At 42.3% G+C, this 23,770-nt stretch overlaps 1 protein-coding gene across 1 annotated transcript; it reads left to right on the top strand.

The window, feature by feature from the left end:
• The first annotated feature begins 408 nt into the window (after nucleotides 1-408).
• Nucleotides 409-23,770, top strand: LOC123103349 (auxin transport protein BIG). Its single transcript, XM_044524903.1, has 14 exons — nucleotides 409-765; nucleotides 4,538-4,644; nucleotides 4,878-5,043; nucleotides 5,145-11,194; nucleotides 11,335-11,949; nucleotides 12,051-12,231; nucleotides 13,944-14,178; nucleotides 14,286-18,827; nucleotides 18,894-19,116; nucleotides 19,228-19,626; nucleotides 20,140-20,283; nucleotides 20,417-21,442; nucleotides 21,675-22,178; nucleotides 22,799-23,770. The coding sequence occupies exons 1-14, from the start codon at nucleotides 549-551 to the stop codon at nucleotides 23,603-23,605; spliced, it is 15,216 nt and encodes a 5,071-aa protein (XP_044380838.1). The 5' UTR covers nucleotides 409-548; the 3' UTR covers nucleotides 23,606-23,770.

Here is a 23,770-nt window from a genome sequence, read left to right as displayed (position 1 = left end):
AGTAAACATTCACTCATTTTACTCCGTATCTACTGGAATTCAAAAAAGGCTTATATTCAGGAATGGAGGGAGCAGTAACAAAAATAAGAGATCTCGCAAAAAAAAAAAACAAAATAGGAGGAGATATGAACACAACACACCGAGGGCAATATAGAAATACCATCCGTTCCAGAAATATTATCATCCTTTCCGCAGGGGTCATACAACAAAAAAGCTCCATAAAAATATCACCGTGAACCGACTTAACCAGGAGCGGTCACTAACCACACAGCTAAGCAGAGTCTAATGAAAGGAATCCAGCCCCTCCTTACTCATGAAGAAATCGAACCAAAACCCCAACCCCACCCGTGTAAAATAAAGAAGAGAAAGCCACTCGGCCCATCGCGTCGTCTTCTTCCTCCCCATCTCCCCCCTTTCTCCCCCCTCCCTTTCTCTCTCTAGAGCACACACACGCAGTGCAAAAACCCTGGCCGTCTCCGGGCGATCGATCCGACCCTGCGCCAGCTCGTCTCTCTAGGGCTCCGCCGCCGATCGGAGATCCCTCAGAGATGGCGGCGGAGATCTCGGCGCTCCTCGACCTCCTGCGCCCCGCCGCCGCCGGCGACCGGGACCCGCCGGCCCGCCGCCTCCGCACCAGCGCGGCCCGCGCGGGCCTCGAGGCGCTCGCGGGGGCCCTCGCCGCCGGCCCGCCGCCCGAGCCCGCCCGCGCCGGCGCCGTCCTCGCTGCCGCCCGCGCCGTCGTCTCCACCGTCCTCTCCTCCTCCGGTGAGCTACCCCGATCCCCCGAAACCCTTGGGCGGCTAGCGTTTCGGCCTTCTCCGAGGCGGCTACCTACTTTGCTACTGTCGAGGGTTTTGGATTTGCTCAGTAGGCTGTGCGATCTCGCAGTGATGAGCTTCGCGGGTGCGAGATGCGCTGCAGCTGCTCCCAGACTGCATTGGCTTGCGAATTACGATCCTCCGCTTGTTTAATCCCTTTTCGGGAGCAGGATTCGCCTCGTTAGAGCAAAATGGTTGGATGACTTGAGGCCACGCTTTGGACTGGTCTGCTCAAATCATAGCGGGTTTTCTCCTGCTGATCGATCTAGAGCTTCCATGTTTCGTCGCTTTACACAGCTGGGAAACTTTCCAGCGGTAGTTTGCTGTTTTGCCTTTTCCTTTTTGCACGATCGTAGGGTACGAGTCTGATTTTTCTGCCTTGTTGCTTGCATCACACTTCCTGTTTCATGCATCGAGCCTCACTCGCCTTGTTCTGTTTCAATTACCTTGTTTCTGTGTCATGAGAGGATTCCACGCTTGTCTGGGTTTATGTTTTTGTTTTAGCTTGGGTAGTACTATTTGTGCTGTGAGGTCATGGATGCTTATATCTGTGGGCTACCATGAATTGATTCATATATGAGTTACCATGAACTGATTCATATATGAGCTAATCGCAGATGCATGCATGCGCCAGGCTCATATTCTGACCTCATAGCCTAGTGATGTAGTATCGGATCTGCTTTTCTTATTTGCATTGCTCAGGCGCTTGGCGGGTAAAGGTGCTTCTTAGAGCAAACTGATTCTGATTGACTGATAGGATGGTTGACATTTGGCAGGGCAGCGCAAATAGGCTAGATAGTGACTGTTCACTGATTTGGTAGAAACTTATGTTTTGCTATTTTTGGGTCCCGTTTATTTTTCAAGCAAGGTATCTGTATTTGGCCAAAGATTTGCAAGCTTATGCAAGAATCATCTGCGTCTAGTAACTTGTGGTGTAAAGCCTGAATGTCTGTTTCCTAAACAACAACAACAGCAACAGCAACAAAGCCTTTTAGTCCCAAACAAGTTGGGTTAGGCTAGAGTTTGAAACCCATAAGATCTTGAAACCAACTCATGGTTCTGGCACGTGGATAGCTAACTTCCATGCACCCCTGTCCATGGCTAGTTCTTTGGTAGTGTTCCAATCCTTCAGATCTCTCTTAATGGACTCCTCCCATGTCAGGTTTGGTTATTAACATGCTTTAACTGTCCGCTGTGCACTGCCGCTTCTGGAGGCCTGCGATGTATATGTCCAAATCATCTCAGACGATGTTGGACAGGCTTTTCTTCGATCGGTGCTGCCCCAACTCTCTCACGTATGATCCTCATTCCAAACCCGATCCTTTGTTGTGTGGCCACATATCCATCTCAACATGCACATCTCTGCCACACCTAACTGTTGGATATGTCGCCTTTTAGTTGGCCAACATTTAGTGCCATACAACATTGCCGGTCAAATTGCCGTCCTATAGAACCTGCCTTTTAGCTTTTGTGGCACTCTCTTGTCATAGAGGTCGCCAGAAGCTTGGTGCCACTTCATCCATCCAGCTTTGATTCGATGGCTCACATATTCATTGATATCACCATCCTTCTGCAACATTTACCCCAAATATCGAAAGGTGTCTTTCTGAGGTACCACCTGCCCGCCAAGGCTAACCTCCTCATGCCTAGTTGTACTGAAACCGCACCTCCTGTACTCAGTTTTAGTTCTACTAAGCCTAAATTAGCAAATTAGGTTAGTCTTGGTTAACAGTTGTAATTGTCTTGTTGTTACGTCTGTGAACACTACTTCCAATACCAGGTTTCATGTTTTTTGATATGCTGAGGCTTCCACAAATGTGCAAATATTTGCTACTCCCTCCATCCCTTTATACAGGGCATAACCCCAAATTTCGTTTTCCCATAATTACTCGTCCTAATTAGCTGTCCCATGCATGTAGCCATTAATAAAGTTCTCTCGCGTGTTGTGTGTGGCCTCTCCCATCAATTTTCTGCATGCATCAACCAATTGTTAGCAGCCACGTTAACTCTTAGCAACCGCATCCAGTGAGGAGGCGAGAGGATTAATGCATTAATGAGTTATGCATGCGAGAGTTTAACGTCGGCTAGCCAGCTATTTGTTGTGATCCTGTTGGCCAAAATCTACTCCCTGAAATTACTCCCAACTTCCATGCTTTTGCCTTGGTATGGGAGATTTGAAAATTAGACCCTCTAAAAACGGATGGAGGGAATAACAATTTAAGTCATACTGGACTTCCTATTTATTCATCCATCTCATCTGAAAACTTATGAAATGTGACATCCCTGTAGATCTTAATTTACTTGCTTTTGATGCACCTTTTTAGACTCTTCTTTGGTTCTGGACCAGCTTGTTGCTGATTTGATGTTTCATAGTACCTTGTTTACTACTCCCTCTGTAAACAAATATAAGAGCGTTTATATCACTACTTTAGTGATCTAGACGCTCTTATATTTCTTTACAGAGGGAGTATATTGTTTTGTTCTTTGTTTGTGGAGTTTACTGTTGTACTTAAAGAGATAGGTGTGTATTATATACTTATTTCTCTCATATGGATGGATTCTGCTTTGATACATTTCATTACCCTTTTGAGCATCTTGGTGCCTGCCTTATGAATTTGATGCTGTCCAGTAAGTTGTGAGTGCTCTTGTAAGTTAGGAGTATGCTGCTGCTTCTGATGTTACTTTGCAATTATTGTTTCTTTACTTGTATTGTATTTGGAATTTACTTTTACTCCGACTAGGTTGTAATACGGATGAAAACGGCGCGGAAACGGACGGAACTGGGTGCTACCATATTTGTTTTCATATTTTTTTGCAGAAGGGGAAACGGATACAGAAACCCAGGAAGCGAATACAGAAACAGATACTACCGGAAACAAACACGGAGCGAATACAGAGCGGACACGCAAACAAAACCCCCTTGAATCATGGAGAAATACAAACAAAAAACAAACAAATTGATGGAATTGTTAACATGGCTACAAAATAATATGGTTGTGTTGTTAACATAGGGTAGTATTGTAGTAGTACATGACAATTCCGTATAGGGTCTAGTTGAGCATGTGTGTGGTAGTAAAAGTTGGTACTCAAATGATACAGTTTGTTCATTCTATTCATTGTGTCATTGTGTGTTGTTTGGCAGTTGGGCTACAAAGCAGCCATGGGCCTATAGTAGAAACGGAAATTCCATATTAACAGAAACAGAAAGTTCCGTTTCCACATGTGTTCCACCGGAAAACACCATTCCGTTTTTGTTTCTGTTTCTGCATAAAAAAATACCATATCCATTTCCGTTTTACAAATTTTCATTTCCGTTTTCATATTTCCTCTCCGTTTCCATTTTTGCTCCGGAAAAACGGAAACTTTCCACTCCATTTTCATCCCTAGGTTGTAAGGCGCCGGTTTAGCAGATCTTAGTGTGGCTTCAACTTATTTCTGATGCCAGTAGGGATTAGGGAGTAAATATGATTGTGGTTGTACTAATGTGTCTTGCAGTTCATGCACTGTTGTAATCGAATGTTGCTTTTCATTTACCTGATTTTGATTAATGCATTTTCTTTCTCCAATGTTATTCCTCCTTTTTACCATTCCCTCTGATTTTGCTTAAATATTTGATCGGCTTCTCACTTTGTCTAGCAAATATTTGATCGGCTTCTCACTTTGTCTAGCAAATATTTGATCTGCTTCTCACTTTGTTTTCTTTCTAATCTTGTTATCAGTGGAGCAAGTGGAGTCAACAGTTGTGGAGATTGCGGAGAGGTCCTTGGAGTTTTGTCTCTTATATCTCGAAAAATCATCATATGCATGTGATGACTTTGGCTTACTGGTAAGTTCTTTCGTCTTGATTTTAATTGAAGGGGATGTTTATTCTGGCCACACAAAGTTCACCTTGCTGTGATCTTATTATTGTGAGATGGTGGCAGCATTTTGTATTGTGCAGAGTTGATTCAGTATTTTGTCAAATGTGCAGAGTTCCCTTAACTTGCACTTTCTTGGATTGTGTTATCGCGCATTCTCAGTAGCAACCATTTGTGTTCATTATGTTTCACATCTTTTCAGAATGAAGTTGCCTTTTTCATGGAATCTGTGCTGCTTAGCGGGTCTCCTAGCAAGGTTTACTCGTTGGAGCCCAGCAATATACACGACGTTATCGAGCAGTGGTCATCTGTCCCAGTCGAATCTGAGCGCGTGAGCCCACAGGACAAATATTTCTGCTATTTAAAAGGTGAGTTTCAGATCTTGTCTGTGAAAATGCGGTTCAAGGTTCTATACGCTTTTGATGCTTCATTTGCTGATGTTTGTATATTCTTGACGATTGATTACCAGGCTTCAACTGCTCAAATAGTGGAGATGATCTGCAACGGTTTCGTTTGACCTTATCACCAGAGTGTTTACAGCAAAATTATGCTATTCCAGAGACCTCTGAATCACTGCATGCTGCATCTCCTAGTGCCATGGTGTCAATAGCACAACATTTTGCAGTTGTGCATCTACACTGCATACCCCGCCTTCTAACATTGATTCAGAAGCTATGTCAATCTCCAGCTTTGGAAGTTATAGAAGATATCAATTTTAACATGAGATTGTCTTTTACCCAAAGAATCTTGAAGTTAGCCCATGGTCTCGCAATGGAATTCCCCTGTGACGTTTCTGATACCATGATGTTATGCTCAGTAGCAAGGTGTGCTAATAGTCTGCCGGTCTTGTTTGGGCTGAAGTTCAAGTTCTCTAACCATGACAGAGTATTTTCTGGAGATGGTGTCGGAATTATGTTGCTGCAAATACTTGAAGAATTCCTACAGCTGATTCAAATTGTCTTCTGCAATAGTGATATTTGTTGTACTGTACAAGTATGCATACTTGCTTCCCTTCTGGGCATATTTAGTACAAAGACATGGAGATATGAAAAATCTGGTTCTTGCTTAGTACCCCCATTAGCTTACTCTCCTCATACCGTGCAATATGTGCTAAAGCTTCTTGAAAGCACCAAAAGATGGACAAGTCGTGTTGACAGGGACAAATCTTGCAAAAATGTTCTAGATTCTTCATGCAATTCTGAGATTGATGGTTTGTCTTGTCGAGCTCGTTCTGTGGTGGTGCCATTGCTGAAGAAATACACATGTGAGGAGTATCTGAAGTTTATCTTCCCTTCAGAAGAGCAATGGTTGGATGATTTGGTGCATCTCATCTTTTTCCTCCGTGAAGAAGGAGTAAAATCAATGACTGCACTTGAGAAGCCGCAGATAAGTTGCACTAAACAAGCCGGTGTGTCAGAGGTGGAGTCTGTGGCCAGTCACGAGGAAGACGCACTATTTGGGAATCTCTTTGCTGAAGCCCGCTCTACTGGAGTAGCTGATAGTGTTGAACAGCCGACTTCTCTTGGGAGTGTTTCATCAAGCAGCCAGCATGGGCCTATTCAGCTAGCTGCTGATTTGATATGCTTTATGAAAACATGCATCTTCTCTCCTGAATGGTGCAATGCTACATATATGGATGCTTGCGGGAAGTTTCATACAGATCATTTGGAACAATTTATGTCAATACTTAAGTGCCAAGCTTGTCTTCCTGACGAAAGCAGTGCTGAAAACACATCATCTCACCATATGGAGACTAGCCTACTGCACATCAACATGGCCTGTTTTGAATTTCTACAAATGTTCCTTGCTTCTGATGAGTGTCCTGCTTCTTTAAGAGAAGACCTTGTGGAGAAAGTGTTTAATGTTGAGAACGGGAAGTACACTTATAACAACTATACACTTGCTCTAGTTGCCCGTGCAATTATCTCTGGGACAAACTCGGCATATATTCTGGGAAGAAAAGTTTTTGTTCAATATGTTGGTTATCTTTTGGAGAAGGCAGATGACAAGTCATCCAGCTCATTGAATTTTAATGAGTTCTGTGAAACTCTGCCTTGTGCCTTTCATCTGGAAATTCTGTTGGTGGCGTTTCATTCAACCACTGGGTCAGAAAAGTCTGATTTGGTTAGCATTGTGCTTTCTTCCTTAGAAAAAATGAAACATTATCCACCTGGGAAAAATGCACCTGGACTCACAAGATGGGCTTTAGTCCTTTCAAGACTTCTGCTCGTGCTGCGACATATTCTGTTATATCCGCAGACACGCCCAACATGGTTGTTTATGAGATTAAGATCCAGGATGCGGGATATCCAAGTGAAGGAAGAGCAGCCACGTTCCATGAATGATTGCTTGCCATCCTTTGCAACTGCTATTGTGGAGGGTTTACTCATGGACACTGTCAAGGAGTATGCTACAGCTAGTAGTCTGTTCTCGCAATTGATTGATGTGACTCCTGCTCATGCTGAGTTCTATTTTGATAAGTCCGCTGTTGGAGCTTTAGGCTTGAACTTGGCTGATTTAAGTGCAACCATTTCAGAAATACTTGGTAGTTGGAGGGATATGAAACCCGAACTGGCTGATGATCTCATCGTTGAAAGATATGTATTTCTGATTTGCTGGAGCACTCTTGCTGATATAGGTTATCATGGCAATGATACCCTCCTTCAGAATGTTGATCTGTCCAAACCTGATTTTGTAAATGTCAATTTCTTCCTCACATTTGCTCTCAGTGTAAGTGATGATGCTTCGTCTCTTGTGGGTGCCAACCTGCCGTCTGTAGTATTTGGATTCCTGCAGTTGTTGAATTCTGAGATTCTCAATGCTTCAAGCATGCTGGAAACTTGGGATTTTTCCAGGAAAGGAGCATGGCTTTCTTTTATTCTCTCTCTCATCAATATTGGTGTTTGGAGGAACCAAGCAAGTGAAAAAACTGATGTGGACTCATACGGAAAGCAGGTGGTTTTTTATGGAGAGCAATCTGTTCTTGGAAAGAGTTTGGTGACATACATAAGTGAAAATAGTGGACATTGTTTAAATATTTTATCATCTCTTTTGGAGACCTATCTTCGTACTTTCAGGGAAGCATATCTCTCACTTGTTGATAGAGAAAGGCCTTCTAAGGATCATTGTTATCCTTCTTTGCTGCTTAAGCATTCTGCCTTTGACAAATCCAAGCATCATCTCCTTTTTGATAAAATTGGTTCTGACATGGCAGTGCTGGAACGTATATGTGATCTTCCATCAAGGATAGATGGAGTTGCTACAAAGCTAGGTGAAGTACAGAAAAATTGTTTTCCCTTGAAGTGCCTGTTACATGGATTTCCATCAGATTACGCTTCTAGCAACAGTGCTCTCCTTTCTTGCATTCTCGTAATACATGACATCATACACACCTTTGATGGATACATAAAGATCATGCAACCAGGAGACAGAGATCAAGTTGATGTGAGTGTTATTTCCAAACTACTTGGAATGGTGATGACTGTTAGATCTGATCGAATATTCAAATCCATTTATGGACAGTGTGATTCTATATTTATGAGTCTAATCAACTACAGGGATGATCTAGCTGGATACATTGACCTGTTTACCCTGAAGCAGTTAGAAGGGTTCCTGGCTGACATCAACTCAAAGGAAAGCATCGACCATGGGGCGGAAGAAATTCTGGTTTCTACCATTATTGATCTAGTGGAGGACATTCGTTCAAAAACAGATGTATTTAAATTCTTCCTTGGTGATGCAGAAGGTGCGCCTGAAGGAGCAAGCAGTCTCTTTGCTCCCGAGCATGCTGAAATATCAGTCTTTATTGATATGTTGGACAGATGCCAGTCTGAGCAGGTTAATTTAAAAATCCTTCACTTGTTCACGGATATTTTAGGTGCTGGCCTTTGTCCCGCCCTTAAGGTGGAGTTGCAAAATAAATTTGTTGGATTGGAGGTGTCCTCATTTTCATCTTGGTTAGAATTTAGAATTTTGGGTCATCCTTTGAAACCTGAAAGTGAGAGTGGTACTACAGTGGGTTCAACAACCCTAAGAGAATCATCAGTGGATTTTCTTATGCGTCTTATCTGCCCTTCGTCTGAGACATTGGCCAAAGAACTTCAACATCATCTCTTTGGTGCAATGCTACTGTTACTTGATAGAGCATTTTTGTCATGTGATCTCCAAACTGCCAAAGCGTATTTCCATTTTCTTGTCCAGCTGTCGAGTGAGGAATCACATTTCAAACAGCTATTTGATAAGACACTGATGCTGATGGAGACGATGGTTGGTAATGAGGGTTTGCTTCATACTTTGAAGTTTCTGTTTACTTTTGTGGAGTCAGTGTTTGGCGAGGCTGGATTAAATAGGACTGCCCTTAAGAGGCTTTCATCTAAAAATTCTGGCAACGATTGTGGTTCAGGATCTCTCATACCAAAGCAGTTGAAGAATCCAGAGAACCTAGTTCTTCGCACCAATCAAGAAAGTAATTCTGCTGTTGATTGTGATGCTAGTTCTGGTGAGGAAGATGAAGATGATGGAACATCTGATGGGGAATTGGGGAGCATGGATAGAGATGATGAAGAGGATGGAAACAGTGAAAGGGCACTAGCATCCAAAGTGTGCACATTTACATCCAGTGGTAGTAATTTTATGGAACAGCATTGGTACTTCTGCTATACATGTGATTTGACTGTTTCCAAAGGTTGCTGTTCTGTATGTGCCAAGGTGTGCCATCGGGGTCACCGTGTTGTTTATTCCCGCTCAAGCCGTTTCTTCTGTGATTGTGGCGCTGGTGGTGTGAGAGGAAGCAACTGCCAGTGCTTGAAACCTCGGAAATTTACTGGAACATCCACTGCACCAGCACCTGCCGATTGCAGCTTCCAGCCATTGTTGCCTTATCACGATGATCTGGAACAGGTCGCAGATAGTGGCTCTGATTTTGAAGATGACATTTCAACTGATGCTGATACTTCCCTCAAGTTATCTGTGCCAAAAGGCTTTAGTGATGGGCTCCCTGTATTTCTGAAAAATCTTGCTATTGAAGTTCGAATGCTTGAACTATGCAAGAAGTTGCTTCCAACAATACTCAGCCAGAGAGAGTTGAATCTTTTGAAAGATAGGAAAGTCTTGTTAGGAGGTGATATGCTGGTGTCACAAGCTTCTGATGTATTCCAACTAAAGAAAGCTTTCAAAAGCGGATCACTGGATCTGAAGATAAAGGCTGATTATCCGAATTCAAGGGAACTCAAGTCACATCTTGCTAATGGTTCTCTTACTAAATCATTGCTGACTGCCAGCAGTCGAGGCAAGCTTGCTGTTGGAGAAGGGGATAAAGTAGCTATATTTGATGTGGGACAAATCATTGGACAGCCTACTGCAGCCCCTATTACAGCGGACAAAACAAATGTGAAGCCACTCTCCAGAAACATTGTCCGCTTTGAAATTGTTCATCTGATCTTCAATCCATTACAGGATCATTACCTTGCTGTTGCTGGATATGGGGATTGCCAAGTACTGACACTAAATAGTCGTGGTGAAGTAACTGATCGCCTTGCCATAGAACTTGCTCTGCAAGGAGCTTACATTCGTCGTGTGGAATGGGTTTCAGGTTCTCAGGTACAGCTCATGGTGGTAACAAACATGTTTGTGAAAATATATGATCTCTCGCAGGATAACATCAGCCCATTGCATTATTTTACTGTGGCTGATGATGTTATTGTTGATGCTACCCTTGTTCCCTCTTCAATGGGCAAATTGGTGCTACTTGTTCTTTCTGAAGGGGGTCTTCTGTATAGGCTCAATATTGTATTGGCAGGCGATGTTGGTGCCAAAACATTGACTGACACAGTCTTGGTTAAAGATGCAGTATCTATGCACAAGGGATTATCATTGTACTTCTCATCAACCTACAGGTTTATATTCGTGTCTCATCAAGATGGCACTACTTTCATGGGGCGCTTAGATGCTGATTCTTCATCAGTTACTGAGCTATCATATGTATGCGAAGAAGATCAAGATGGTAAATCCAAACCAGCTGGGCTTTACCGTTGGAGAGAGCTTATAGCTGGCAGTGGAACTCTTACCTGTCTATCAAAATTTAAATCAAATTCTCCTCTTGCTGTGTCTTTGGGTCCTCATGAGCTGTGTGCACAAAACATGAGATATGGTACTGCTTCAAATTCTCCAGTGGTGGGTGTTGCGGCATATAAGCCTTTATCCAAAGATAAAACACATTGTCTTCTTTTATATGATGATGGAAGCCTTCATATTTACTCGCATACACCTAGTGGAGGTGATAGTTCAGTGAGCCTTACTGCAGAACAAACAAAGAAGTTAGGCAGCAGTATCCTCACCAGTAGAGCTTATGCTGGCACCAAACCAGAATTTCCTCTTGACTTTTTTGAGAAGACAACTTGCATCACGTCTGATGTCAAATTTAGTAGTGATACAACCAAAAGTGGTGATTCTGAAAGCATCAAGCAGAGACTGACCTCAGATGATGGGTATTTAGAGAGCCTGACATCTGCTGGCTTCAAGGTAGGAATTACTGACCTGTTAATCCAAGTGGTGACTACTGTGAATTTTTCACCCATGCTATTGCCCAACTGCTTATATTTTTCTGCTACCCTGTAACAGACGTTTCAGTTACTTATCTGCATTCTATTATTTGGCTGTAGGTATCTATTTCAAATCTGAATCCTGATCTTGTAATGGTTGGTTGTCGAATCCATGTGGGTAACACATCGGCTAGCAATATCCCGTCTGAAATCACAATGTTTCACAGAGTTGTTAAGCTTGATGAAGGCATGCGATCATGGTATGATATTCCATTTACTACTGCAGAATCACTTCTGGCTGATGAAGAATTCACAATTACAGTTGGCCGAACATTCGATGGTTCATCTATGCCTAGGGTAGATTCTATTGAAGTTTATGGTCGAGCTAAAGATGAGTTTGGGTGGAAAGAGAAAATGGATGCTGTACTTGATATGGAAGCCCATGTCATGGGTAGTACTGCCGGTGGGAAATCTGGAAAGAGACCCCAAACGATGCCAACTGCTCCTATGCAGGAGCAGATTTTGGCAGATGCTCTCAGGATCCTCTCACGGATCTATCTGCTTTGCCAAACAAGCTGCTGCACTGACACGGTTGATGCAGACATGGAACTTGATAATCTAAAATGCAGAGCTTTGTTGGAAACCATATTTCAAAGCGACAGGGAGCCTCTGCTGCATTCTGCTGCATGCCGTGTCCTTCAGGCTGTATTCCCAAAGAAGGAAGTGTACTATCATGTAAGTTTTGATTATCTTTATGCAAAATCCTAATATTACGGGCTTTCGTTCCCTCTTACTCTGCTGTCACTCTTTTGATTTTATTCTTAATTTTTGCACAGGTTAAGGACACTATGCGCCTTTTGGGAGTGATAAAGTCACTTCCAGCAATTACTTCAAGAATAGGAGTTGGAGGAGCTGCATCTAGCTGGGTGATAAAAGAATTTATTGCCCAGATCCATACAGTCTCCAAAGTTGCTTTGCACAGGAAATTAAACTTCGCATCTTTTCTTGAGAATCATGGTAGGGATTCTTACTCTGCACTTAATTAATACAGAGGACTCCTTCCGTGTCTGATGTTTGTGAATTCTTATGGCCCCAACTAGTGAAAAAAAGAAGTTTATTTTCCTTATCCATTCCAGTGCGTGAACCATTTATTCCAGTGCGTGAACCATTTATTACTTATAAGGATCAATATAACACATGAAAATTGGCATTGCCATACTTGTCACAAAAGGTTATTTTGGTAATATGATACTTATAATTTGCTAGTGTATATCAATAAACTTAGATCCAAAGTTGTACAAGGCTGCACCAAAAAAAACGTCATTCCTACTGTTGGGATTAGGTTATGCAACAAATTCTAAAATTCTTACCTATTGTATGTTAACATTCTCAAATAGCCACTTTGTTGTATTGTTGTGATTGTGATGCTAAAGTGTTTCTCTTTAAAAGCCTGATGCATAAAATACTTGGTTACTTTTGATGCTAGTAGAAGTGATCTGTCGTGTTTAAAAGAAAGTAAAAGTGATCTGTAGTGTTCCAAAAGTTGATGGCAATAAATCGGAGATCCTTGTGATTAAAAAAAAGTAAAAGTAAATTTTAGTGTTCCAAAAGTTGATGGCAACAAATTGGAGATCCCTGTGATTACTGGGGTTTAAATAGGTAACTTGGTTAACAAAAATTGATGCCATTTTGATGGATTGTTTCTTTAAAGAGCATGCAAAAGCTTTGCACATCTTGTCATCAAGGTGAAAATCACATTCATAATATGAGATCATCCCCTCGAGGCAACAAGCCAAGGGGACGTAAATTCAATTAACATATACAACACACACCAGTGCTAATCCTCCAGTGGCCAGCCTTGGCCATGATGAGGTCCATCATTGGTCATTGCAGCAATAACCTTTTTGTTCCCATTGGCGCTCATATGATCCAGCTGAAACAACATAGTTTGTGAAAACATGAAAGGAAAATCTCTCTTACAGTTGGGAGACTGGCTGGTTACTCCCGGTGGGTTCCAGGATTTGTTCCTAAACCAGAAAGATATTCCTGTAACTACTATGTTCTTATGGTTGTTATACTTAGGTACGTTACATAAACATTCTTGTGGCATGAAGTTGGCAATTTAGACTCAGACACTATGTATGTGAAGGAAGGGCCAGTTCGCTTCTGCTGTGTTGTGGTGTGGACCGCATACTCAAGTTGGTTATGGAGTATTTACCAACCAGGGGGGGGGGGGGGGCAGTTCTAAAAGATATTAGCTATTTTTTATTGGTTAGTTATACATGTTCAAATTATAGTACTTAAACAGCCAAGGCAATGCCCTTGGTTCTTTTGCTAATTAACCTATTGGCTGCCAGTTAACGTAAAGCGAGGTTGCTGTTCATCTGGTGCAGGATGCACTAAATAATATGAAAGGCACTTTTCTAATGCGACAACACATCTTTCTTTGTGTTGATTCTTCTACCTTCTTCACTTCTGTTCTAAGAATAAGACGTGCTCTGCTAAATGTCACGGAAGAATATTCTTATCGATAATATGAGTAGACATGCCGTTTGAATTATGTGTAATTGCAATGATGTTTTGGTAGTAACTGTTGCTGATGTTGTCTTTGATTAAAAGTGACAGCCTGGTATTAGGAATGTGAATCATATTTTAATTAAACTATGGCCTGTAAATTTGGCATATTTTATACATTGTGGAGATTAATAGCTTATCTTTGCCTTCTGCAGGTACAGAATTAGTTGACGGTCTAATGCAAGTTTTCTGGGACATTTTGGATTTAGACAGGCCAGATACTCAAATGATAAATAATCTTGTTATACCTTGTGTGGAATTTATTTATAGCTATGCTGAATGCTTGTCTCTGCATACAAATGAAAAGTCTGGTGTTTCAGTGGCACCTGCAGTTGCTCTATTGAAGAAGCTACTATTTGCTCCATACGAGGCTGTTCAGACTTCTAGCAGGTGATCTTTCTGTATTTGCATGTCCATTGACATTTCCCAGTTTTTGTTTTATTGCTATCAGCTCTTGTAGTCTTCCCGATAGCTTAACTTTTGTTTCTTATTTTCAGTTTGGCTATTTCATCACGATTTCTACAAGTTCCTTTCCCAAAGCAGACAATGATAGCTAATGATGACGGCTCTGATAATCATGCAAAAGCAAGTGCTTCTGCTATGAATCCCGCTAGTGGAAATGCCCAGGTTATGATTGAAGAAGATCCTGCCACATCGTCAGTGCAGTACTGTTGTGATGGTTGTTCCACAGTTCCAATACTTAGGCAAAGGTGGCACTGCAACATATGTCCAGACTTTGACTTGTGTGAAACATGCTATGAGATACTTGATGCAGATCGTCTACCTGCACCGCATTCAAAAGATCATCCTATGTCAGCAGTAACAATTGAACTTGATACATTTGGAGGTGAGGGCAGTGATATTCATTTCTCTATTGATGAGCTAGCTGATACCAGTGTTCCTCCTCCTGCTGCTGATAGAAGTGTCCAGACCTCACAGTCACCAATTCATGTACTGGATGCAAGTGGATCTGCAGATTTCCCTGGGTCCATGACAGACCAAAGGACGGTTTCAATTTCTGCATCCAAACGTGCCGTTAACTCCCTACTACTCAGTTGTCTAATTGAAGAGCTCAGAGGCTGGATGGGGACCACAGCTGGCACTCAAGCCATACCTATAATGCAGTTGTTCTATAGACTTTCATCTGCAGTTGGTGGACCTTTCATGGATAGCTCAAAGCCAGAATATTTTGATTTGGAAAAATTTGTCAAGTGGCTCATGGATGAAATCAATATAAGTAAACCATTTCCTGCCAAAACACGATGTTCTTTTGGAGAAGTATCTATCCTTATTTTCATGTTTTTCACACTCATGTTCCGTAACTGGCATCAGCCTGGGAGTGATGGCTCTCATTCGAAGTCTGGTGGAAGCTCTGATTTGACGGAGAAAGGTCATGTTCAGGTTCCAGTGTCAACGACAGGCCCCTCGTCCTCCAGTGATGACAAGGATAAAAATGAATTTGCTTCTCAGTTAATTCGTGCTTGCTCTGCCCTCAGGCAACAATCATTTCTGAATTATTTAATGGACATACTGCAACAGCTTGTTCATATTTTCAAGTCATCATCCACAAATGGAGAAGGTGGTTCTGGTTCAGGATGTGGATCCCTATTGACAGTGCGGAGAGAGCTACCAGCTGGAAACTTCTCTCCCTTTTTTTCTGATTCATATGCCAAATCTCATCCGACTGATCTATTCATGGACTACAACAAATTGTTGTTGGAGAATACTTTCCGGCTAGTATATAGCATGGTTCGGCCGGAGAAGGAGAAATCGGCTGAAAAGGATAGAAGCTACAAGGTTCCCAACGCTAAGGATCTCAAGTTGGACGGGTACCAGGATGTTCTCTGCAGTTATATTAGCAACCCACATACTACATTTGTTCGTAGATACGCAAGGAGGCTATTCCTTCATTTGTGTGGCAGCAAGACTCACTATTACAGTGTTAGGGATTCGTGGCAATATTCCCATGAAGTCAAGAAACTTCATAAAATCATTAACAAGTCTGGAGGTTTTCGAAATCCTGTGCCATATGAGAGAAGTGTTAAGCTTATAAAATGTTTGTCTACTCTTTGTGATGTGGCTGCAGCAAGGCCCAGAAATTGGCAGAAGTTCTGCTTGAAGCACATGGATCTTCTTCCTTTTCTGATGGACAACATTTACTATTTCAGTGAAGAGTGTATTATTCAGACTCTCAAGCTTCTGAATTTGGCCTTCCACTCAGGGAAAGATGTCAATCAAACTGTACAAAAAACAGAAAGTGGGGATCTTGGAGGTTCTACAAGAACTGCTTCACAATCTTCAGATTCAAAGAAGAAGCGGAAAGGTGATGATGCTTCGGAAGGCACTTCGGAGAAATCATGCATGGACATGGATCAGGCTGTGGAAGGGTTCAATGACAAGGAAGGGGATGTGTTGAAGCGTTTTGTTGACACATTCTTGCTAGAATGGAACTCAGGAAGTGTCCGCCATGAGGCCAAATGTGTTTTATTTGGACTATGGTACCATGCAAAGAACCTGTTTAAGGAAACAATGTTGAAAGTTCTACTGCAGAAGGTGCAATATCTTCCCATGTATGGCCAGAACATCATTGAGTACACTGACCTCATGACCTGTTTACTAGGAAAAGCAAATGACTCTAGTGCAAAGCAGAATGAAGCTGAACTTCTGAATAAGTGTTTAACATCTGATGTAATAAGCTGCATTTTTTACACCCTCCATTCGCAGAATGAGCTGTTAGCAAACCATCCAAATTCCCGTATATACAATACGCTGAGTTGCTTAGTGGAGTTTGATGGCTATTATTTGGAGAGTGAGCCTTGTGTGACCTGTAGCTGTCCAGATGTTCCGTATTCAAGAATGAAGCTTGAAAGCCTCAAGTCTGAGACCAAATTTACTGACAACAGGATAATAGTAAAATGTACTGGAAGCTTTACTATACAGTCAGTGACCATGAATGTTTATGATGCACGTAAGTCCAAGTCAGTGAAAGTGCTGAACCTGTATTACAACAACAGGCCTGTAACAGATTTGTCTGAGCTGAAGAATAATTGGTCTTTGTGGAAACGGGCCAAAAGCTGCCATCTTACTTTTAATCAGACTGAATTGAAGGTTGAATTCCCCATTCCAATAACAGCATGCAATTTCATGATTGAGCTCGATTCATTTTATGAAAATCTCCAAGCTTCTTCACTCGAGTCATTGCAGTGCCCACGGTGCAGCAGGTCTGTCACTGATAAGCATGGAATCTGTAGCAACTGCCATGAAAATGCATATCAGTGCAGGCAATGTAGAAATATTAACTATGAAAACCTTGACTCTTTTCTCTGCAACGAGTGTGGATATAGTAAATATGGCCGTTTTGAATTCCATTTCATGGCAAAACCAAGCTTCTCGTTTGATAACATGGAAAACGATGATGATATGAGAAAAGGATTGGCAGCAATTGAGTCAGAGTCAGAAAACGCTCATAGGCGATACCAGCAACTGATGGGATTTAAGAAGCCTCTCATCAAACTTGTATCCAGCATAGGTGAACAGGAGATAGATTCACAACAGAAAGATGCTGTCCAGCAGATGATGGTGTCCTTGCCTGGTCCCACTTGCAAGGTAAATCGCAAGATTGCACTTCTTGGTGTTCTGTATGGTGAAAAATGCAAAGCAGCTTTCGACTCAGTCAGCAAAAGTGTTCAGACGCTACAAGGACTGCGCCGTGTTCTAATGGCATATCTGCACCAGAAAAGTTCTAATGATGCCAATGCATTGCCAGCCTTTTCAATACCAAGGTCTCCAAGTAGTTGCTATGGATGTAGTACTACGTTTGTTACGCAATGCCTAGAGCTATTACAAGTGCTATCCAAACACACAAACTGCAGGAAGCAACTTGTCAGCACTGGCATTTTATCTGAGTTATTTGAAAACAACATTCATCAAGGCCCTAGAACTTCACGCACTCTTGCCAGGGCTGTGCTATCTTCATTCTCTGAAGGTGATGCAGATGCAGTCCAGGAACTGGACAAGTTGATTCAGAAGAAGGTAATGTATTGTCTTGAGCACCATCGCTCCATGGATATTGCACAATCGACACGAGAAGAGTTACAGCTACTTTCAGAGACATGTGCCCTTGTAGATGAGTTTTGGGAAGCGAGGTTACGTGTTGCCTTTCAGCTTTTGTTCTCTTCTATTAAAGTTGGAGCAAAGCACCCTGCAATTTCAGAGCATATTATTCTTCCTTGTCTGAGAATAATTTCTCAGGCTTGCACACCTCCAAAATCTGATGCTGGGGACAAGGAGTCAGGTGCGGGAAAATCTGGCTTGATGTTGCAATCGAAGAATGATGATACCACAGGTCACTTGGCAACTAATGTATCCTCTTCCAAGGTTCAGTCTGATATATCTGGAAAAAGTCCTGATGGTAGTCGAAGAGGTCAGGATATGCCACTGCTGAGCTATTCAGAATGGGAGAGTGGTGCGTCATATCTGGATTTTGTGAGGAGGCAATACAAAGTATCACAGGCAGTGAAAGGAGTACAGAAAGCACGTCATGATTCGCAGAAATCAGATTACCTTGTTCTGAAATATGGACTCAGATGGAAGCGTCGTGCATGTCGGAAGTCATCTAAAAGCGATTTCTCAAAATTTGCCTTGGGCTCCTGGGTTTCAGACTTGATTTTAAGTTCCTGTTCTCAGTCGATAAGATCTGAGATATGCACTCTTATAAGCTTGCTATGCCCGTCAAACTCTTCCAGACAGTTTCAGTTACTGAACTTGCTCATGTCTTTACTTCCCCGGACACTGTCAGCTGGTGAGAGTGCAGCGGAGTACTTTGAGTTACTGGGGACAATGATTGATTCAGAGGCTTCACGTCTGTTCTTAACTGTTCGTGGTTGCTTAGCCACACTGTGTTCCCTGATAACAAAAGAAGTGTACAATGTTGAATCGCAGGAGAGAAGCCTTAGCATTGACATCTCACAAGGATTCATTCTTCATAAACTTGTGGAGCTCCTGAATAAATTTCTCGAAATTCCCAATATTAGAGCAAGGTAAATCTCAATATATTCTCATTCGGAATCCCACCATCTTGTATTTACATTTCCTCCATGTTGCAGATTTATGAGTGACAAGTTACTGTCCGAGGTGCTTGAGGCCTTCTTGGTTATTCGTGGGCTAGTTGTGCAGAAGACGAAGTTAATCAATGACTGCAATCGGCTTTTGAAAGACCTTCTTGATAGTTTACTTATAGAGAGTACTGCAAACAAACGCCAATTTATTCGTGCTTGCATCTCTGGATTGCAGAAGCATGTGAAGGAGAAAAAGAGACGGACATCTCTGGTACAAGCACACACATTTATTTTTGTTTGGATATTGTGCTTAACTTCTTTTCCTGTTCCTATCAACACTCATAATAAAATGCAACTTAATTGTGATCATGCTCTTTTGCAGTTTATTTTGGAGCAACTCTGTGATTTGATTTGCCCAGTGAAACCAGAGCCTGTTTACCTTTTGATTTTAAACAAGTCACATACTCAAGAAGAGTTCATCAGGGGTTCCATGACAAAGAGTCCATACTCCAGTGTGGAGATTGGCCCACTAATGAGAGATGTGAAAAACAAAATATGTCGGCAACTTGATTTGATTGGACTTATAGAAGATGACTATGGTATGGAATTACTGGTTGCTGGGAATATAATTTCACTTGATCTTAGCATCTCCCAGGTCTATGAGCAAGTGTGGAGAAAGCACCACGGCCAAACTCAGCATTCTTTGTCGAGTGCCAGTACACTCTCTGCTACGTCATCTGTCAGAGATTGCCCGCCAATGACGGTAACCTACAGACTACAGGTACATTACGAGGGTTTAACTTATTTTTTGTTGCCTTAAATTCTTTACCGCGTATGTAGCACCTTGCTAGTTGTAGCAGTTTTTTGATATCTTGATGCTTGTTTCCATGCGCTGCTCCTTGGCCATATACAAGTTTGCGTTAACCTTTACCCCTGCATTGAGGCTATGTCGAGCCAAGAGCATTTTCATTACTATGGAAAATGTTTAATCGTGTCCTCTGTGAAGCACCAAATCTCTCTTTTAAAAACTGTGAAGCGCGAAACCTTTGAACCGTATTGTGTGCACATTACAATTATATACATGCCTAGTGTTCCATCATAGCTTTTACCTTTTATTGGTAAATCATATTGCTGTACATGTATTGAGTAATTCAGTAATTTGAGGATAGTCTATTTGGTCTGAAACTAGTTAAGGATTGTGCATGGTTTGATTTTCTGCCTCCTCTTGGATTAATATACATCCAGATTTATTCACATCATTCGCTGTTGTGTCAAAATTTTTTTCCCTGATCAGGGTTTAGATGGTGAAGCAACTGAGCCCATGATTAAAGAGCTAGAAGAAGAAAGGGAGGAATCACAAGATCCTGAAATTGAATTTGCCATATCAGGTGCTGTTAGGGAATGTGGAGGTCTGGAAATTATATTAAGCATGATTCAGGTATGTTGTGTCAATACTTTTGGTTTTCTTGTCCCTCAAGTGCAGTGTCATGAAGTTGAAAAAGTTTACATTTATTCAACTGTTATGCTTCAGTTCTGTTATTTTTATTGAATCCCAGTTTTCTTTTTGCCAGAGCCTACGTGATGACGAGTTAAGATCTAACCAGGAGGAGTTGGCTTCAGTTCTTAACCTTCTCAAGTATTGTTGCAAAATCCGTGAAAATAGATGTGCCTTACTACGTCTGGGTGCCCTTGGTTTGCTACTTGAGACAGCCAGGCGCGCGTTCTCAGTAGATGCAATGGAACCAGCCGAGGGTATTCTATTAATTGTAGAAAGCCTTACATTGGAAGCTAATGAGAGTGACATAAGTATCTCGCAAAGTGTATTTACAACTAGTGTTGAGGAGACTGGTGCGTGTGAGCAGGCCAAAAAAATTGTTCTCATGTTTTTGGAGAGGTTATGTCATCCTGTAGGCACCAAAAAATCAAACAAGCAACAAAGGAATGAGGAGATGGTTGCCAGAATCTTGCCTTACCTGACCTATGGAGAGCCAGCAGCTATGGAAGTTCTGGTCGAACATTTTGAGCCCTACCTTAGGGACTGGAGTGAGTTTGACCGGTTGCAGAAGCAGCATGAAGAGAATAAAAAAGATGACAATTTAAGCCAAAAGGCATCAATGCAGAGATCTGCTGTTGAAAACTTTGTTCGAGTGTCGGAATCACTCAAGACGAGTTCATGTGGTGAGAGGCTGAAGGAGATCATTCTAGAGAAGGGCATTACAAAAGCTGCTTTAGGGCATCTGAAGGAAAGATTTGCTTCTGCAGGGCTGGCTAGCTCTAGAACTAGTGCAGAATGGGCAGCTGGATTAAAGCTGCCATCTATTCCATTCATCCTATCAATGCTGAAAGGGCTTGCAAAGGGTCATTTGCCTACACAGAAGTGTGTCGATGAAGAAGGCATTTTACCACTTCTCCATGCTTTAGAAGGGGTGCCTGGTGAAAACGAAATTGGTGCACGAGCAGAAAATCTTTTGGACACCCTAGCGAACAAAGAAAATAATGGCGATGGCTTCCTGTGGGGGAAGATTCAAGAACTGCGGCATGCTACGAGGGATGAGATGCGACGCCGTGCTCTCCAGAAAAGAGAAATACTACTTAAGGTAACCGCTACAGATATAGTTTCATCAGCTGTTATGTTTCAACCGATTGTTTTAACCCTGTTTTTCAAAGATTATTCTGCAAATGCGCAAAATCATGTTGAATCTTGAACTGAAATTATAGGCTATTGATTATTCCTTGTTTTTATTTGTGTAGTTTATGCTTTGTTGTTTGATCTCAATGTCTACATTTGCACCACAAAGTAACATATTTTGCTGCTTTCTTTCTCTCTAGGGGCTAGGAATGCGGCAAGAATTTGGTTCGGATGGAGGTAGACGTATCGTTGTCTCTCAGCCTATAATCGAAGGTTTTGATGATGTGGAAGAAGAGGAAGAAGGGCTGGCCTGTATGGTCTGTAGAGAAGGGTATACTTTAAGACCAACAGACATGTTAGGAGTCTATGCTTTCAGTAAACGGGTGAACCTGGGTGCAACAAGTTCTGGCAGTGGCCGTGGGGATTGTGTATTCACTACTGTTAGCCACTTCAACATCATACACTACCAATGTCATCAGGAAGCCAAACGAGCTGATGCTGCACTGAAGACTCCTAAAAAGGAATGGGATGGGGCTACCCTGAGAAACAACGAGACATTGTGTAATTGTATCTTTCCGCTGAGGGGGCCATCTGTTCCACATGGGCAGTACAACCGATGTGTAGATCAGTATTGGGACCAACTGAATTCTCAAGGACGGGCAGATGGAAGTCGTCTCCGGTTGTTGACATACGACATTGTTCTGGTACGTGGCTGTTGCTATCTTGGTCTCCTTTTTAAAACAATATAAGAAATGAATCTAAGGGTTTGCACTATCACCATTTCTTTTGTACGATAACAGTTGGGTAGAGCCCTACTGGTTATATTAACAAAAAGCAGCAAGGTTACAAAATTCTGTGCAGAGTCAACAAAACCAAGTAATGAAAACCATCTACAAATGGAATAGGTGATGAACTCCAAAAACAATTCCAAACTGAAGAGAAAATATTCTTTAACAAATGTTGGTTTATTTTACTTGAATGAAAAGTTGAAACATCTAGTGTAATCTACACTCTTTGTTTTTTATTTTGCCAAACACCCTGTACAGCGTGTAATTTTGTGATCTGATGGCAATATGACACTGAAATCCATGGCCACATGGCTATTGTAAGGATGGAAAATCTGGTGAATATTATTCTTGTCTAGTTAGTCTCCCCTATTGTTACCTAAGGGGAGAGGCAAACACTGGGTTTGGGACTTCAGGGAACGTAAAATTTGGCCTAGCAATTCACTGAATTGTTGTTAACATTTCGGTGGATAGATTTTCTGTTCTTTCACATCTTACAAACGACTAATTGCAGATAATTGTTGTGTTGTTTTTACTAGATGCTGGCCAGGTTTGCCACAGGCGCTTCTTTCAGCACCGACTGCAAGGGTGGGGGGAAGGAGAGCAATTCACGGTTTCTTCCTTTCATGATCCAGATGGCTTCTCATCTTGTAGATGGAAGTGCCAACCAGCAACGCCATTCGATGGCCAAGGCCATCTCTACTTACCTGTCCAGTTCTCTCTCAACTTCAGAATCTCCCAGTCGGGTTTCAGCTTCTCCCCCTGGAGCTCGGGGTAGTCCAGGGTCTCCGGAGGAAACTGTGCAGTTTATGATGGTCAACTCTCTGCTGTCTGAGTCTTACGAGAGCTGGACACAGCACCGCCCTGCTTTCCTGCAGAGGGGCATCTACCATGCTTACATGCAACACAAGCATGGGCGATCCGCCCTCAAGCTTTCCGCCGAGTCGTCTTCCTCCGCGGCCCGGTCAGACGAAGGTTCGTCCGCTGATCCAAACGACGACGGCAAGAGGCTCTTTGCCATTGTCCAGTCGATGCTGGTGTACACTGGGTTGGTCGAGCAGCTGCAGCAATTCTTCAAGAAGGGCAAATCATCTGGGACTAGCAAGTCAAGCCAGAAAGACGAAGCAAGCAGCAAGTGGGAATCCACGATGAAAGAAAGGCTGAGCAACATGAAGGAGATGGCGGGACTATCAAAGGACCTGCTCTCATGGCTTGACGACATGAGCTCGTCTGAAGATTTGCAGGAGGCCTTCGACGTCATGGGGGCGCTGCCAGACGTGTTCTCCAGCGGGTACACGAAATGTGATGATTTTGTCCGGGCTGCCATACAGGCTGGGAGGAGCTGAGCGGCCAGAACTCCACTCCACTGTTTGTGTTGATATAAGGCACGACCCTTTTTGTTTTGTATGATGAGATAGGCAGCTTATGTGTGTAAACAGTCTAGCACTTGGAGATCAGCTGGTTGAACTTGTATAATATTATGTCGTGGCATTGCCGGCCTTCATTCTCAA

This window comes from Triticum aestivum, chromosome 5A (genome assembly GCF_018294505.1).
Source record: "Triticum aestivum cultivar Chinese Spring chromosome 5A, IWGSC CS RefSeq v2.1, whole genome shotgun sequence".
NCBI lineage: Eukaryota > Viridiplantae > Streptophyta > Magnoliopsida > Poales > Poaceae > Triticum > Triticum aestivum.
The sequence above is the reverse complement of the archived record's forward strand: the minus strand, read 5'-3'. Positions and strand labels throughout refer to the sequence as shown.